This window comes from Schistocerca gregaria, chromosome 1 (genome assembly GCF_023897955.1).
Source record: "Schistocerca gregaria isolate iqSchGreg1 chromosome 1, iqSchGreg1.2, whole genome shotgun sequence".
NCBI classification, from domain to species: domain Eukaryota; kingdom Metazoa; phylum Arthropoda; class Insecta; order Orthoptera; family Acrididae; genus Schistocerca; species Schistocerca gregaria.
The window spans coordinates 802,611,467-802,629,624 of NC_064920.1; the positions used below are offsets into that span (position 1 = coordinate 802,611,467).

At 41.2% G+C, this 18,158-nt stretch overlaps 1 protein-coding gene across 1 annotated transcript in view; it reads right to left on the reverse strand.

Moving 5' to 3' along the window:
* The window catches only part of LOC126270278 (uncharacterized), a 589,946-nt gene that overhangs the window by 71,365 nt on the left and 500,423 nt on the right, over nucleotides 1-18,158 (reverse strand). Inside the window, exons 163-168 of the mRNA XM_049974059.1 lie at nucleotides 9,465-9,791; nucleotides 4,110-4,421; nucleotides 1,359-1,691; nucleotides 930-1,235; nucleotides 469-774; nucleotides 66-383 (exon numbers count right to left, since the gene is read on the reverse strand). Of these exons, the coding sequence (XP_049830016.1) occupies nucleotides 66-383; nucleotides 469-774; nucleotides 930-1,235; nucleotides 1,359-1,691; nucleotides 4,110-4,421; nucleotides 9,465-9,791 (1,902 nt within the window). The remainder of the gene's footprint in view (nucleotides 1-65; nucleotides 384-468; nucleotides 775-929; nucleotides 1,236-1,358; nucleotides 1,692-4,109; nucleotides 4,422-9,464; nucleotides 9,792-18,158) is intronic.

The following is an 18,158-nucleotide window of genomic DNA, read 5'->3' on the forward strand; positions in this document are numbered from 1 at the left end:
GAAAAACTTAAACAATAATAATCAACTGAATAAGTATTTGCATTTGCTGGAGGATAGATTACTACCTGGTTGAGGTGAACAGATAACAAATGGATCTCCAGTATATCCTGAGAGACAGAAACAGTTAGGAGTGTGACTAATAACGCGGCATTCAGCATTAGCCCCACATGATCCAGGACAAGGATCTTTACATTTCTGTCTTATGCACGCAAGGTGACTGGCACATTCACTATTACTCACACACTCAGGTCTACAATTGGGTGGTGATCCCATGTATTCTGGAAGGCATGTGCATGATGGAGTGTCTCCAATAACCTGACATTGTGCGTTTGGACCACAAGGCGATGGAGCACATGGATTTAATTGTGCTGGAGGAGTATCGGCTGAAAAATGAAACAAAATACATTTTTATTATTTAAGAATTAATATTACACTCATTTTTAAAATTTGTAAGTATATGTGTCTTACAGATTGGCTGGCATCTGACGAATGGATCACCAGTATATCGTGTAGGACAACTGCAAATTGGATTGTGGTTAACTACTTCACAGCGAGCTGAAACACCACATGTGCCTGGGCATGGATTTCTGCACTTCTGATTGTTGCATGCTTCATTCTGACTGCAATCTGAGCTCACAACACACTCTGGCCTGCATGATGGAGGACTTCCAAGGTATCCTGGCACACAAGAACACACTGCTTGGCCATTAATCTCCCGACACTGGCTGTTTGGTCCACACGGAGATGGGTTGCATGGCTGCGTCACCACAGGAGCTGTATGGGAATATAAAGAAAATTACCAGTTACTTTATACTTATCTAGAAATTAAACATAGTTAACAATGTATTTAAACTTCAAATGTCAACTGCTACAGTTAATGTCACATTGCAGATCAAAAACAGCAGAGCCACGAATCTCATAAAACTTACGAGGAATAGGCCTGCACTGGATAAATGCATTGCCAGACATTCCTTCAGGACAACTGCATATTGGGATGTGATTGACAACATCACAGCGGGCATCCTGTCCACATGTTCCTGGACATGGATCAGTGCACTTATTTCTGATGCAAGCCTTTGACCTGTCACAGTCAGAGCTTAGAACACACTCTGGCCGACAGCCTGCATAAGGATCACCCTGATATTCTGGCAAGCAAGTACACACTCCATCATTACATTGTGTGTTTGGCCCGCAGGGAGATGGATAGCAGGGATCACTCTTTTCTGGTTCTGGTTCTGTAAAAAAAAAAAAAAAACAAAAAAAAAAAACCAATATTGGAAGGTAGAAGTGAAACATTGTGCCTATAGCTAATTAATCATTCAGTTTATGTTGTTATCTAATTTCTATATCATACAAACCTTGTGACTTTGGGTAACAGCTGGTGAATGGGTCACCTGTGTAACCCTCAGGACATGTGCATACTGGTGTGTGGTTGATTACACTGCACTGTGCACCAGCACCACATGATCCTGGACATGGGTCACGGCACTTCTCCCGGATGCAGGCTTTGTTGCTGGAGCATTCTGAGCTGATGACACATTCAGGTCGGCAGTTTGGAGGAGAGCCAATGTAATTAGCCAGGCATGAGCATGAAGGTGTTCCTCCAATGTCTCTGCATTCTGAATTGGGGCCACAAGGAGATGGAACACAGGGATTTGTGTAGGTAGGTTTGGTAGTTGGAGGCTGAGATGCTGCAAAATTTGAAATTAAAAATTACATTTCACTCTTTTTATTACCTTTACAATTACTATCAGTATCTTATAAATATAATTATGGTGTCATATTTTGAGCAGTTATCTTTTGACCTTGAGGATAATGAAAGGAAGTATCATGTTTCTTGCTTTTTAAGCAGTTAACCCACATATATTACTGTCTATCTTCCGCAACAGCATATATTTCAAAGGAGGAAGTATGATACATTGTATATATTTCCAAGTTTTAAATAAAATGTCTATCAAATTGCTGGCCAAATTCAAATCTTAAGCCTGTATTCTTTCAAACACAGGGTAGTAAACTGATACAATCAAACACAAATAAGTTGCTGTGAACAGAAACAATAGTTTGCAAAACCCGGTGAAAGCTGTATAAGGCTCATTTGACATGTTCCTGAGAGAAGTGGAAAGTAGTAAAAAATTGTTTATGGCAGTCACTGTCTTGGTTTTATCACATTTCAAGTAAGCTTATTGACAAATATATTCTTTTGAAATTGGAAATGAAGGAGAGTATAATAGAACAGTGAGGTATGGTTTACTTTTCATGGACAATGACTGTGAGTGGCAATATATTTAATATCACTTCTCTTTGTAACCTCCAGTGAATATATCACATATCTGTATTCGTGTGTATTGGTTTAGCAACAGCAATTCTGCAATGGAGACTGCAGCTCCAGCGTGTACAACACATAAGACAGTTTCAATATGCCACATTTTTACTAAGCATACATTAGGCCTTATCTTGGAAATGTGACATTTCTCAGAGCAGGAAGGTTTTACTTGGGCGAACATAACTATCTGGTATCCTTCCAAACACACTTAAAAAAAGATAAAAAACTGAATTTAGCAACTAAAAAATTGTTATGATTCAAGGATATCACACTGACAACTTGTCAACTGTGATGAACTGGACTCAGACTTCAAGAAAGGTCTCCACGCTGAAAGTGAAAACACAAGTCTTGGATATAACAGAACAAAATCAGTTTTGGCTGCAAGTGCCTTTCCTCCCTTGCTAATAATTCTAATTAAGTTTAGCCATGGCTCATAAATATTGTCAGTTTGTAATTGAAAATGATTCATAAATGTAAATGAGCTTTTACAGTATACTTATTTAGGAATTATAGTGATAAATTACTATGTCTCATCTTATAAACCAAATACAATGTTTAGTCATGAGTATTCTTATGTAAACAAGGTGGAGGAATCTTGGTTTGGCAGCAAAAGACTGTTTATGCAGTTAAAGGTACAGCTTCTGGGTCATTAGGCAGCATCATATACCTCTTCAAATCATTTTCCAAATACAATGTTTTGACCCCTTTGCTGATACCTTCTTCATTTTTTTAGGTTATAGGCTGCAATTACTTTTTGGCATAGACTGCATAATTAAGTCAATGTACTATGATGCTTTCCAAGAGAGTGGATTCCATCCCTAAACTGACATTTGGAAGACCAACATAATGGGCATCAAAAGCTCACTCCCAGCCTCAGTGCCATTTTTTCCACTGTCAAAATTTCTCACACAGAGGAGCATCATGAAATAGAACCTTTTCTTCCTTTCGTGTGTAATCTGGGCTCCTGGTAGATTCTTCATCCAGTTGTCCAAAAGGCTTTTGCAGTTTTGCTTAACCTTTGAAACATAATATTAAACAATATGCAGAATGCCTTCTGTGTTCCAGAAACAAAAAGGTTTTCTTTTTAGTGTATGAAATCAACTTTGCTATTCCACAGTCTTGCCTTATCCTGCAGTGGATTTACTTGGCACAATGCTGGAAGTGGCGGAATTTCCAGATTGCATTTGGTCAGCATCCAAGAGATGTGGCATACTCTTTCTTGTGATATGTCTTTGCTTCAGCTGTTTTATACCTCCTTCATTCTGGCTGTCTAATATCATGATACACATTTTCTAAATGTTTTCATCTGTGGTTGATTTGTAAGATGTGCTCCATGTTGATCATCTTTTGCTGTATTCAGTTCAGGTGCCCATCTAACAGAGATAACTGGAGGAGCAGGCTCCTTACATATCCTCACCAACTTCAGATGAAATCCATCTAGGTGCTTAACAGTTCAAAAAGACAAATTTTATAATTGTAGAATATTTCAATATACCCACTTGAACAAAGCACACATAACAAATTTATCATATATCATACCTAGTTGACATTGCACTTACATTGTTGCACTGTATGTATCAAAACAATAACAGTAATATAAAAATGGTCTCTGTGCCAGGTTGACAAATTTACATGATGAGGACAATGTGAAAGTAAACACGTTCTCTGAATACATTTTATATCAACTTGACTACAATTGATAGTAGGCAGAACTGCAGTAGCTTTTTTGGTAAGAATGCAATCCAAGAATCAGAAACTATAAAGTGTGAAAGTAGTAGACACTCACGTGGTATTGGGTAGCATCTTGCAAAGGGGTCTCCAGTGTGTCCAACCTGGCAGCTGCAAATGGGGCTGTGGTTGATGACTTCACAGCGTGCGTTGAGACCACAGGTACCAGGACATGGGTCAATGCACTTGTTGCTGACACAGGCCTTATCACGTGGGCATTCAGCACTGACGACGCACTCGGGCCTGCAGCCCGGTGGTGTTCCCATGTAGCCGGACTGACATGAGCAAACTGCCTGTCCATTTACCACACGGCACACGCTGTTTGGTCCGCACGGTGATGGCTGACATGGGTTGCCGATTTCTGGTGTCACTGTGGATCCATTGTAACAATGCATACTTGGAAGCCAATAAAAACATACAGCAGTCATGGTAATTTAATTCTTATGATGTAAGGTAACAATAGGGTTTAATAATTTCAATATGGCACAAGAAAAATACAGGCTCGGTCACATCACTTCCTTGTTATGAGTGTAATCTGGCAACAATGTTGCAAATACATACCATGAATCTGGCAGGATTGGAGTTTTCAGGGAAGGACAAAGGATGCATGGTGAGACTCCTACTACTACAGCTAGGAAAAGTTACTTAAATTGGTAATCTGAATAATTTGATGACATCAAAAACAGATTTTTCGCAGGTGACAGTATGTGAAGGGATAATTATTTTCCCGTATGGTCGATGTCATAGTGTTACATACCTTAGTATTCAAGCAAGATTATTTCTTTAAAAGGGGCAATGTTCTTTTGAATTACGTTCTAGTATTATGACACCTTTTTTTTCGGTGAAACTTTTCATGATAGGGATGGAGATTGCTTTATATAAATGTAGACTGCAAGTACAGTGCAGGTTCTGTCTCGTGAACCGTGGCGCCGAAACGAGTAAGGCTGTGCTGTGTTGTCGATCATAGACTTCACAGACATACAGTTTCTCTGAAAACCATTAGAAATGCCATTTCGTTATACTTCTCCTTCAAGAGTACGGAACTCCTAGTGGATCTTGGTAGGTATAAACGTTAGTTCTATCACACGAAGAAACATTGTCTTCATCTACATCTGTACTCTGAAAACCACCGTGAGGTGCATCGTAGAGGGTCTCGATATTAAACGCGCAAAATAAGGTTGACACTCACAGCGCTGGCTGATGGAGCGGCTGTAAATGGGAAATGCCTTTGCAGTCGCTCCCATCAGCCACCGCGCCGAGTGTCAACTTTGTGCGTTTAAATATGTATCGGTTGGTCGCCGCGTTGCGTTCCTATTGGTGCTTCTGATGTGATTTTTAATAACTAAAAACCGAAAAGATTCGACATACATAACTCAATAGATGTTAAATTTATGTTTCACTTATTTATTGCATTACTGGAAGAACAGGATTGTTGTTTTAGCGTGTAGGACTGGTAGTCCGCAACAATAACATCCATAGCACTAACTAGCAAACTTTCCGCTGGATGTAGTTTTGATCCTGTAATTACTGTCATAACCATTTTCGTATGAATTTCTTACACAATGTGACCGTTACGTTTTGTCGAATATACAAGTTAAACTGTGCGTGCAATGGGGAAGGTTCAAAATCGGGTATATAGGATCCGCAAGCTCCAAGCTAATATCACAAAAATTTGTCAGTGGCATATGTCCATCTTTGCTTGCTTATCATCAGTTGGCTCGTTAACACCGGCGACGATTCCCACCCTGTACCAATACTGGTGACGAGAAATGGTGTCTTTATGCTAACGTAAGAAAAAGAAACGAATGGCTGAGCCCAAACAAAGCGAGGACTCGGCGTATGAAGACCTGTGCGCATCCACTAAAGATGATGTTATGCACCTGGTGGAACAACAACGGTGTGGTGTGCTACGAATTGCTTCCGCGAGGCGCAACCATCACTGCTGAAATTTATTGTCAACAACTGAGACGTCTTGCAGACGCAGTCCAAGAGCAACGACCATGAAGACTGCGTTAAGTGATGCCACTTCACATTAACGTCCGCCCGCATTCTGCTATATTCACACACACACACACACACACACACACACACACACACACTATACAAGATTTGGGGTGGAAGTCATTCTTCACCCACCTTATTCACCTGATCATGCACCCTCAAATTCTCACCTTTTCCGCTCTTTATCGGACAACCTGCAAGAAACTTCCTTTGCGGATGAAAATGCGCCCCGAAGATGGCTCGACGAGTTCTTCGCCTCGAAGCTACATGATTTCCGTAGTCGCACAGTCGGAAAGCTACCTGAGCGTTGCAGACTGTTGTAAATAGTGAAGGACAACATATTACCGATGACTAAAGTCTCTGTTATGTGTATGTATTGTGTTTATTAAACTTATGGAAAAGCGCTACGAGTTTATGTACTTACGGCCGGGAAAGAGGCAACACCTCTACTATTTTCGTAATTGTCAGTGTTACTTTATTTTTATCCTTGATCGCAGTTTCCATAAATGTGAAAACTCACGGTACAGTGGATAAATTATTATAAAGCCCTTTTTCGCTTGACATGAGCGGTGAAACATCGACAAAAACAAGTCCGCCAACTAGTTAAATCTGCTGCCAGTAAAAATTTCTCTCAGACACGTTTTATGTTTGACAAACACATCAAACTGTGCCGTACGCGGTCAAATGTTTGACAAACCTATTGAAGTTTGGTAAATTGATCGTGCAAATGCCGGTTTCAAACCATAACACAGAAGAGAGAGTGGTGCGTGTAGTCTGTATGTACTGTATCCATGGTCTAAGAGGCCTGTGGCCTGTTTCTCATAACATCTAGTTTCCAGGAATGTGTATTTTGTGTAAGTTTGTTAGCGATTGTAGATGAACGGTTTCTTACCGTAATATATCTTTACACAGAAACCTCTTCGGGCCAAAGACCTTAAAAGTACAGTGCGCTCACACGTGACTGCAAGCCTGATCCTCACACATGATCAAGAATTTGCTGGAAGCACACACAAAAATTCCTTTCGCCTCTACACAGGGCTAACCATTAATTTGTCTTCCAGCCATGTTGTGTCTGACGACCATGATACGGTCCCGCTGTTCGGCTTTATCTTTGCCGTAAAAATGAAAACAAAATGGAAACAAGAAACATTACGTCTGGTGTAAAACTGATTAAGGACATAATAAACCTTACCCCAGGTTAATCTACTCAGTGATTGAAGAAATACTCATGAAACCAGCGTAATTACTTCTAAATGGGTGAAGAAACGTTAACTGAATTTACTGTCACTCATTAAGTCCTTTTGTTAAAAGCAGCGGTCATCCTGAAAGAAGCTATAGTATCACGCGAAAAACTGACAGTAACATTGTGACTTCCCAAGACTGCATGCAGCTAATTAAGAGGTCAGATACACGTCTGTAATACTAATTTGTTGGTTCGTTTGCAGTAGTCCTGAATGGATCTATGACTACTTTCCTGCTCTTTCTCCTCCTGCTGCGTTTGGTCCTCAAGGACCTGATTTTAACAGCGGCATCTTTGTAAGCAGCAGGTTCAATTACGGAATTAATGCTTTTGAGAAGGGCAAATCGTAAATACTATCTCTCATTGTTTTGTAATAATGGGATTTTTTATTGATGCTCCAGAGACCATATTGGTTTTGATACGTTGGAATAAACCTTTCCAGTAAATCGCAAGAGATTTGCTACAGACTGCTCTACATGATGCCTCCACACAGACTGTTCCAAGACTGACGCTTGCTTGAATAAGCCTGCAAAGTTGGATTAAACAACATTTTTGTCATTAATGGATACGGTATCATGAGATTGAGAGATCCGTCTATGACAGAACTTGTGCTACAATCACTATTTTAGATAACTGACAACCATATTACCGGATTCAGCCACTGTTGGCCATCTTAAATCGGTATTGCAGCGTTGTGCTTGAATAAGAAGCTTACAGTAGTGAAAATGAAAATTTCTTGACAATGTGGGCATTCTAATTACATGTTGTTCTTTTGTGCTGCTACAAGTGATAACGCGATTGAGATTTTTTCCAGATCATACTACATCTACATAATTACTCTGCAATTCACATTTAAGTGCTTGGCAGAGGGTTCATAGAACCACAATCATACTATCTCTCTACCATTCTACACCCGAACATTGCGCGGGAAAAACGAACACCTGAACCTTTCTGTTCGAGCTCTGATTTCTCTTATTTTATTTTGATTATCATTCCTACCTACGTACGTTGGGCTCAACAAAATATTTTCGCATTCGGAAGAGAAAGTTGGTGACTGAAATTTCGTAAATTGATCTCGCCGCGACGAAAAACGTATTTGCTTTAATGACTTCCATCCCAACTCGCCTGTCATATCTGCTACACGCTCTCTCCCCTTTTACGTGATAACACAAAACGAGCTGCCATTTTTTGCACCCTTTCGATGAATTACTTTCTGAAGATGGCCCACAGCGGCTGAAACCGATAATTTATAGGGTCGAAAGTAAATGTGCAACCGCACTGAAAGGTGTGGATTCACCGCCCATCGAGGCGCATTCATATAGTCACTTAAAATAATTTCTGCGTTTCCTTCATGCCTCACGGAGGTCGCTTCCAACTTAGCTCCGCGTTACACGTTAAGTAACAAATGGCAGCCGATGTAGCAACACAAAGCTGCCGAGTGACAGGTCAAACAACGTTTTGGTCAGACTGTGGGCATAAGTCGTTTCTGAAAGTATTTGTATGTAGTGTAGCCATGTATGGAAGTGAAACATGGACGATAACTAGTTTGGACAAGAAGAGAATAGAAGCTTTCAAAATGTGGTGCTACAGAAGAATGCTGAAGATTAGATGGGTAGATCACATAACTAATGAGGAAGTATTGAATAGGATTGGGGAGAAGAGAAGTTTGTGGCACAACTTGACTAGAAGAAGGGATCGGTTGGTAGGACATGTTCTGAGGCATCAAGGGATCACCAGTTTAGTATTGGAAGGCAGCGTGGAGGGTAAAAATCGTAGAGGGAGACCAAGAGATGAATACACTAAGCAGATTCAGAAGGATGTAGGTTGCAGGAGGTACTGGGAGATGAAGAAGCTTGCACAGGATAGAATAGCATGGAGAGCTGCATCAAACCAGTCTCAGGACAGAAGACCACAACAACAACATGGGCGTAACGTCTACCACCGTGATACAATTTGAGGTGTTGATGTTGGCGCTGATTGATCAAATCGCCACAAACTTTCCCGTAATTAAGACCGTTAACACTCTCCATGGGGCTTTATTGTCTCTTAACTTGAAACAGGTTGTGTAGTAGGAAGGAATATAAGCAAACTATACGCAAGCAAATGGCGTAGTAACTCTGTTCTGGAGACTTATTGAGGCATTCTCTGGAAGTAAAGCTGGAATGTACTTACGTGGTGTATGCATTACGTTGCAATATCTGAAGGGGTCTCCAGTAAATCCGTGGATACACGTGCAAGTCGGCAGGTGGTTGACGACCTGACACTCGGCGTTCTGCCCGCAAGTACCGGGACAGGGGTCCTGGCACTTGTTACGGACGCACGCCTTGTTAGGAGCGCAGTCCGTGTTGAGCACACATTCTGGTCGGCATCCTTCATACGGGTTGCCCACGTACTCTGGCAGACAAGTGCAAGACCCGGCGCCGTTCTGTTCTCTGCATTCAGCATTTGAGCCGCAGGGCGAAGGCAGGCATGGCGTCGGTCTCTCTTGCACCGGTGGCTCTGAAATACGAGAAAGCCTAGTTACTTATTGCACTTGTATTGTGTATCCTGTGCTCTTACATATGATATACGTGTTTTCCGCAACAGACCAGTATTTCTCTATTATCTACTCGTCTTTAGATTGTGAAATAGTTGGAACCACGCACACACTGGCAACATAGCGGTAAATTCACTTTTCGGAGTTTGAAGGGCTTCTCATTAAAAAGGATGGTGAAAAGTACTGGAGGGAGCAATACAGTTAGATCGTTACAACGACTGTGCTTGCCTGCTGCTCCAGTTGATTTGCCTCGCACCAGAGGCCTTCTAAATTAAAGCATGGTTCAGCACCAACTGACCCTTCTTGTGAACAGCTCGGTTGTCCAGATAAACGACTGCGCGTCTGCCGTGGTGGTAATGGTTGCAACGATTCAGTAAATTTTACTCCTCTGAATCTGATTAGGTTGGTCATTTAGTGAATTATACCTATGACAAGTTGCTTGGAGTATTCCTAGTTACATGGCTGCCACTAATATTTCACCAAAAAAACAAAATATTGCGACAAAGTTTTTGCAAGTTGCTCTGCACAAATGGGCAAGTAATTTGCTGTATGCTTAATATTTGTAACCTTTTCCCTTACTATGGTACTGAAGCGCCTAGTGTTTTACATGAAACGACGAATTTAAAGAATACTACTCCTTTTGCGGACTATTAATTGCTCACAACTTTGTTTCGGTAATATGAATCGTTTGTGAAATATAGAAATACCCATGTGAAGTGTAACATCTGTATATTCGCTACATGGGCTGTTGTAACAATTACAAAACGAACAGCTTTTTACCCGGTCATGTTGCTTATAAATGCTTACCACGAAAAAAAAAATACTAGAACTGTTGAGTAGTAATCAAATATTTGCTGGCAAATTAAGCGCTGCTGTATTAGTTTCAGTTAATTTATGTAATGCTGCATACATACAGACACACTCATTCACACAAAAGCCGATAAAAGAGCAACAGAATGCACAACGCCGGTTTTACGAAATGGAGAGAATGTGAAGGATCCAATCATTGTGATTCCAGCCCTTCAGAGACTGAATACCGGTAATATGTATACCTGCCCCGTGGAGTAAACCACATTTATTGTGCTAGTTTCATGTTATGACCCAATATGCACAAGTATTAAATGCAGATAAAATTATTCAGGTATCACAGTTGTCGTTTGCAGAATTTATCTGGAGGTTGGTGCTCAGTCATATTGGCCAACATGCCCACATTGGCAAATATGCCCGAGAAACAACCGTCAGATGAATTCAACACTTCAACACTAAGTATAAATGTTGGACGAACTTACTACCTTCATCTTAATATTAACATAATACAGTCCCTCTACTGTTTATTCTTTTTATTTCAGCCTGTAAGAAATGTTCCAGGAGCTGTAACTGACATCAGGAACTTTAATGTGATACGTTTTGGCCGCCCAGGGTGGCCGAGCGGTTCTAGGCGCTACAGTCTGGAACTGCAGGACCGCTAAGGTCGCAGGTTCGAATTCTGTGTGTGATATCTTTAGGTTAGTTAGGTTTAAGTAGTTCTAAGTTCTAGGGGACTGATGACCTTAGAAGTTAAGTTCCATAGTGATGAGAGCCATTTGAACCATTTGATACGTTTTGATGTTCAGCGTGCATCAGCTTTCAGAAGCTTCAATTTCAATGTGCCTTTATGAGAAAGTTAAACATAGTGACAATGATCTTTGACATCTGCGGAACATGTCAGAGAAACGCAAACTTTATAGTGGATTAATTGCATAGAATTTAGTTTCGGGAGTGGGATAATATTTGATTGAACGTGAGACAAGAGGTTCAGCTCTGCACGTTTGGAAAGTTTTGACTGACGCAGAAAAGTTATCACAATAGCCTCATAGAGCAGTGTGTCGCAGTGGAGGTAAAATGTCATCTCATTAACACCCCTCTGGCTATGGTTGAGTCGAGCGTGGCCTTATAATCAGTTTCCAAAGGTTGTAGTCCCACAGTGTACGAGAGGACTTGGATTAACATTTCTTGTCCAGCAATCCAAATTTAGTTTTCCATTGACTTTCCTAGATCGACCACGGCGTTCCACTGAAAAAGGAAACGTTGAATTTCTTTCCCCATCATTGTCGTATCTGAATTACTGCTCTGTCTAAAAATTTCATCGTCGACGGGCCGTCAAAACGTGTTCTTTCTTCCACTATTCCTCCGTAAAAGAATCTCCTGTAAAGTTTGAGGGTTAATTAGAGCAACTAATGTAAAAAAAAAAAAAAATGGCTCTGAGCACTATGGGACTTAACATCTTAGGTCATCGGTCCCCTTAGAACTTAGAACTACTTAAACCTAACTAACCTAAGGACATCACACAACACCCAGCCATCACGAGGCAGAGAAAATCCCTGACCCCGCCGGGAATCGAACCCGGGAACCCGGGCGTGGGAAGCGAGAACGCTACCGCACGACCACGAGATGCGAGCGACTAATGTCAAGTTACAACTTTGAGTCGGCCTAGAGTTTCTCGCCTGGAACAATCTATAGCACAGTGCTCGCGCAAGAAGGTGATGCGCCACAGCTCGTAAATATCTGAAAAACACCATGATTTACCACAGCCAGGAGTTGCTGATAACATTTCTTGGTTGAGCAACGAGTTTCGTTCCACGGACCGTCATCAGGTTCATAAAACACTTGCAGCATCACACTAGGAGTCGCAAAATCAATGGCGTCAATTTAAAAAAATCCATAAATTCGTTGTAGTTGTCAAATAGTAATATCAATTACACCGTCAGTTATAAAAATGTGGCAAATAGGGCACTCACTCATGTTATAATAAGAGTTTTACTGTAAATAATAACCAGCTGTGCAGTCGGCAGTATATAGAATGTCTCCTTTCGTAACGTTAATGCTGACTGTTAGTGTAACATGAATGAGTGCCCTGTTTGGCACATTTTTATGATTGGCGATGTAACCTGTATCACTACTTGACAACAACGACGAATTCATGGATTTCATTGACGCCACTGATTTTATTTCGTCTAGTAAGGTATTGCATATGTTTCATGAACCTGTCCATGGTCGATGAACAGAAATCGGTTGATAAATAAAGAAATTTTACCAACAGCTCTTGGCGGTAAATCATGACGTTCTACAAGCACGTAGCCAGGTTCCAAGACCGCCATGTACTTTTAATTTGGCAGAACGCTAACAGTAACATATATGCCGCTATAGATCAGTAGCATGTAATTATATTACCGTATTCAGTTTGTTGATCAAGATGTGTTTGACAGTGCCTTCAGAATAGATATTGGTCTCCAAGAAGTTTGACAATTTTCTGTCACACACTTCTGGACGTAATAGAAGGGTTAATAGATAAAGTCTTACACATGTATTTCCGGAAATGTTACGAGGAAACAAATCTCCTCATGTTTTTAGCTTCGTAACTAATGCTGATGTTTCTTTGGAAAGAAATGACATATTATTAAAAGAAAATAAGTGTTTTGCTAATTACTGTCTTTTATTTTCTTGCGAAAAGAATCAGAAAAGCTTTTCAAAATTCAGTTAATGCTTTCGACGAGCCAGCGGTAACAAGATTATCTAAACTCACATGCTGCAAAAGGTGACAAAATTTTCATTGTATTGTCAACATCAGTGTGCAAGTAGGAAGCAAGAAGAACAAATGAAACCGCCACTAACGAATTCCATTAAAAAAGGTAAAAAGAACATCCGTCACATCAAAATCAAATCTGTACCAATAGTTTCCAAACAATTAAAAAATAAAGTAAACGCTGATTACCTACGAATCGAAATCTCGCGCATCAAACAACTTCAAAGATCTGATTACTTTATTGATGAGTTAATGTGTTGCATTCTTGACGTTCAGCATATAAGGAAGAAAAATTTTCATGGAGGTTTGAAATTACGTGTAAAGTTTGTTGGAAGTCGCTAAGTACTCTCTTTCAAAAATACTGGACCAATATATTCTGGGTATTTTTGAGCGCCGTGAATTACGCTGCCTCAAACATATGTACAGTTTCTATCTGTGGACTTATCCCACTGTGTTACACCTTTAACGTAACATCACAGCTCTCAATGAACAGTTTCTATCTGTGGACTTATCCCACTGTGTTACACCTTTAACGTAACATCACAGCTCTCAATGAACCGGATTTTTAATTTTTAAATTCGGTCATTAAGGTATGAACTATTTAAAATCAAATTTTTATTGCCCCTGGGAGTCTTTAGATACGCAACCTGCAACTGGAATCGGGTGACCGTGCCCTGAGCTAGCCGCTTACTAATTTAGATAGCCAAGACATCAACAAGTTAATACCATAACAAATCATTGTATACTTCTCAAGCGGTTTAATTCACTACATGGGTTTTTTTTTTTCATTGGCACTCTACGAACTAATTTAGATAGCCGAGACATCAACAAGTTAATACCATAACAAATCATTGTATACTTCTCAAGCGGTTTAATTCACTACATTGTTTTTTTTTTTTTCATTGGCACTCTACGAAAGGAACGTAGCACCGCTCCAAATTTATCCATAAGTAGTACTATTCGCGTATATTTCGTGGGGGGAAATGTGGCGCTACTGTTTGGAATTAATATGGCGAAACATAAGCAAAAACGAAAAATTTAGTGCCAGCAGAGAGGCGAGCTAACTTTATTCGGAAGACATGGCAAACACCTACTAATAATCCGGTCAACAAAAACAAAAAAAGGTCGATTAGACAAAAAAATTGTGTAGTCGCAAATTTTTGCGCAGCGGTAGGAGGGAGGGGCGTGAACAACATACTATAAATTCTGTCCTGTGGGACGTGAGCGCGGATTTGGTCGGCGTTTAATGGTCACATTTTTATGATTTTCTTGAATAACTCGAAAACCACGGTTTGTAGCGGAAATATTTCGCAGTAAAAAATTAAACTAAGTCAAATTTATTACTGAAAAGGTCTAATTAATTTTTTCTCCATGACTAATAGTATACGCATTGTAAGGGATGGAAAAAATTGCAGATTATTAAAACCTGGTAAACCCTGTTTCTTTAAAGAATCAAACTCTCATGTAAAACAGCTGCAAACGTCTGATTACTTTACAAACGAATTAATGTACTACATATTTGCCTTTAAACAAGCAAACGAGTTAATATTTAGAAAATATTTGAAATTACGCTTTAAGGTTTTTGGAAGTCTCTAAGTGCTCTCATTATGGAACAACGTAAGAATGTAAGCTGGGAAATTTGTATTCCATTTTAGGAAAAAGCTAATTTTTTACGCATCTCAATGTTTATGATGTCATGTCTGTAAACTATGTACTGAACAATGATAAAATTTTGCAGGTATATTCGATGATACATGTAGATACTCTATGGGAAGAGTGTTCCGGATAGAGTTAGTTGTAAAGGAGCAATAAATTAAACCGTCATTTGAAACGAAAGCTAGTTCTACACGCATCTCAGAGTTTATGCCGTCGTAATTCCCTGAACTATGTGTCATGTGCTACGGTCGCAGGTTCGAATCCTGCCTCGGGCATGGATGTGTGTGATGTCCTTAGGTTAGTTAGGTTTAAGTAGTTCTAAGTTCTAGGGGACTGATAACCACAGCAGTTGAGTCCCATAGTGCTCAGAGCCATTTGAACCATTTTATGTGTCATGCAGGGACGTAATATTGCAGGTCCATTCAGTGATCTACACGGTACAGTCACATTAATATGACCACCGCCTATGCAGTAACTACTCAAAGACGGTGGGTGGAGGGAATATAAGGCGTATCGCGGCGGGAGGGGTGTTGTGGAAAACAGTGGAGTCGTTGTCATAATACGGAAATGGGAGCGATTTATCTGACTTCCAAACGGGCCAAGGGTGGAAGCATCGGCGAAACGGCTAAGTTTGTAAACCGTTTGCGTGCCACCTGGTTAAGGCATACCGTGCATGACAAAATGGTGCTATCCAAAACCGGAACGAGGCAACGAAGTGCACCACGGATCTCCCGAGGAGATCACGAATGTAAAATTAGAGAGATTCGAGCGCGCACGGAGGCTTTCAGACAGTTGTTCTTCCCGCGAACCATACACTACTGGAACAGAAAAGGGAGGTAATGACAGTGGCACGTAAAGGGCCCCCCGCCACACACCGTTGGGTGGCTTGCGGAGTATAAAGGTAGATGTAGAATGAACGACGGCTGCGGGGATGTGTATGGGCAAATACACGTGCAACTGTTGAGTGAATGACAGGCCAGATGAACCAAGGGGCTACGAACAATGTCTCCTCAACGACTGTTCGGCAAAAGTATGGGCCTACGCAGCAGGTGCCTGGTTCATGTACTCATGCTGACTGCTGCTCATCGGTGACGAAGGCTGGAATTGGCACGCCAGTCTCCCAACTTGACGCACTAAGTGGCCTTTTCACATGAATCATGTTTTATGCTCCAACGGACGGATGGCCGTTGGCGTGTACGCCGTGAAATGTCCGAAAGCAAACACCCTGCACCAATCGTCGGAAGGGTTCAGAGCGGAGGAGACAAGAGAATGGTCTGGGTAATGTTTTTATGGCATTCCCTGGGCGATATTGTCACTCTGGAAGGCACACGGCATCTACACAAGTATGAATCTATCTTTGGGGACCATGTCCACTCCTATACGTAGTTTGTTCTTCCTCGGTACAATGGCATCTACCAGCAGGGCAATGCATCGTATCACACAGCTTGCAGTGTACGTGTGTGGTTCTAATAGTGCCGGCATTAGTTAACCGTGCTCCTCTAGCCGCGAAAACCCCCGGATTAAAATCCTATCGAGAATCCGTGGGACCACCTCGATCGGATTGTTCGCGCCATGAATCCTCAACCGACAAACCTGACGCAGCTGGCCACGGCACAGGCGTCAGCATGGCGCCATATCCGTCTCGGTACCTCCCAGAACTTCACTCACTTTCTTCCTGCGTGTCTCGCAGCGGTCCGCGCTGCAAAAGATTGTTGTTCATCCTTTTCACAGTTGGCCACATTAGAAAGACAGGGCAGGGTTTGTTGAAACCTTTCTATGTGTTTTTTGTTTATTTAGCATAATCCAGTTTCTTGATTACAACAGTGGAACTGTAGATAATGTCTGCAAATTACGTTACGAATAGAATTAGTTGTAAGGTTCAAATGGCTCTAAGCATTATGGGACTTAACATCTGAGGTCATCAGTCCCCTAGAACGTAGAGCTACTTAAACCTAACTAACCTAAGGACATCACACACATCCATGCCCGAGGCAGGATTCGTAGCTGCGACCGTAGCGGTCGCGCGGTTCCAGACTGAAGCGCTGAGAACCGCTTGGCCACCACGGCCGGCTAGTTGTAAGGAAGTAATAAAGTAAAACATCCTGTTTGGTGCTGAAGTTTGATTGCATGAACAGCGAAAATGTAGTAAGCAATAAAATTTCTTTCTTTTATCATTTCGTGTGGGGATGCCAAAGAGAAAAAGTTTCATAAAGGTTTGAAATTAGATGCTCTTATTCTCAAACCCGGATGAATGACTTATTGCCGGCCGCGGTGGTCTCGCGGTTCTAGGCGCGCAGTCCGGAACCGTGCGACTGCTACGGTCGCAGGTTCGAATCCTGCCTCGGGCATGGATGTGTGTGATGTCCTTAGGTTAGTTAGGTTTAAGTAGTTCTAAGTTCTAGGGGACTGATGACCACAGTGCTCAGAGCCATTTGAACCATTTGAATGACTTATTGTGCTAAACTTTTATCGTAGGATTAACCCCTTAATGAGTAGATTACGACAGCATTCTCAATTTTTAAATTCGGTCAGTAACTAAGCGAAATACTGAAAATCAAATTTTTGTTGGTACCGTTTTCTGGGATAGAGTTTTAATGGTATAAAAATAATATCCGATGTTAAATAAAATGGGTTAAGAACAAGTAGTAAATGTTTTTACTACGTCTAAGTGCAGTAGAATCGTACTAAGAGGTATATTGTGTTCTGGGGATGTGACGGTCTTGTGGGGCGAGGAAGGGGTGGAGGAGGAGAGACGCGTGAGGGAAGGTAGGTCGGCTGATAGTGTGATCATGCACTTTCCTCCTCCGTAGGTCTGCAAACTGAAGAGCGAGCGCCGAGTAGGTGAGTTCTACGACGTCACAAGAAGTAACTATAGAATGTTCCACAAAGTTACACCGGCTCTTCCAAAGCGCGCCTTGTGAATCACTAGCGATGTAGTGTACGGACATGCCCACAGGACGTCTGTCCTCCACGAAGCGCGTTATGAGTTAGGCCTACTAAACACTCTACCCAAAGAAAAACATATGGGCAGATTCTGCGTAAATCTCTAAACACTGTTCTACATTGCTGAAGATAAAATTGATTGCTTTTCAGTTTACAGACTCGCCATACT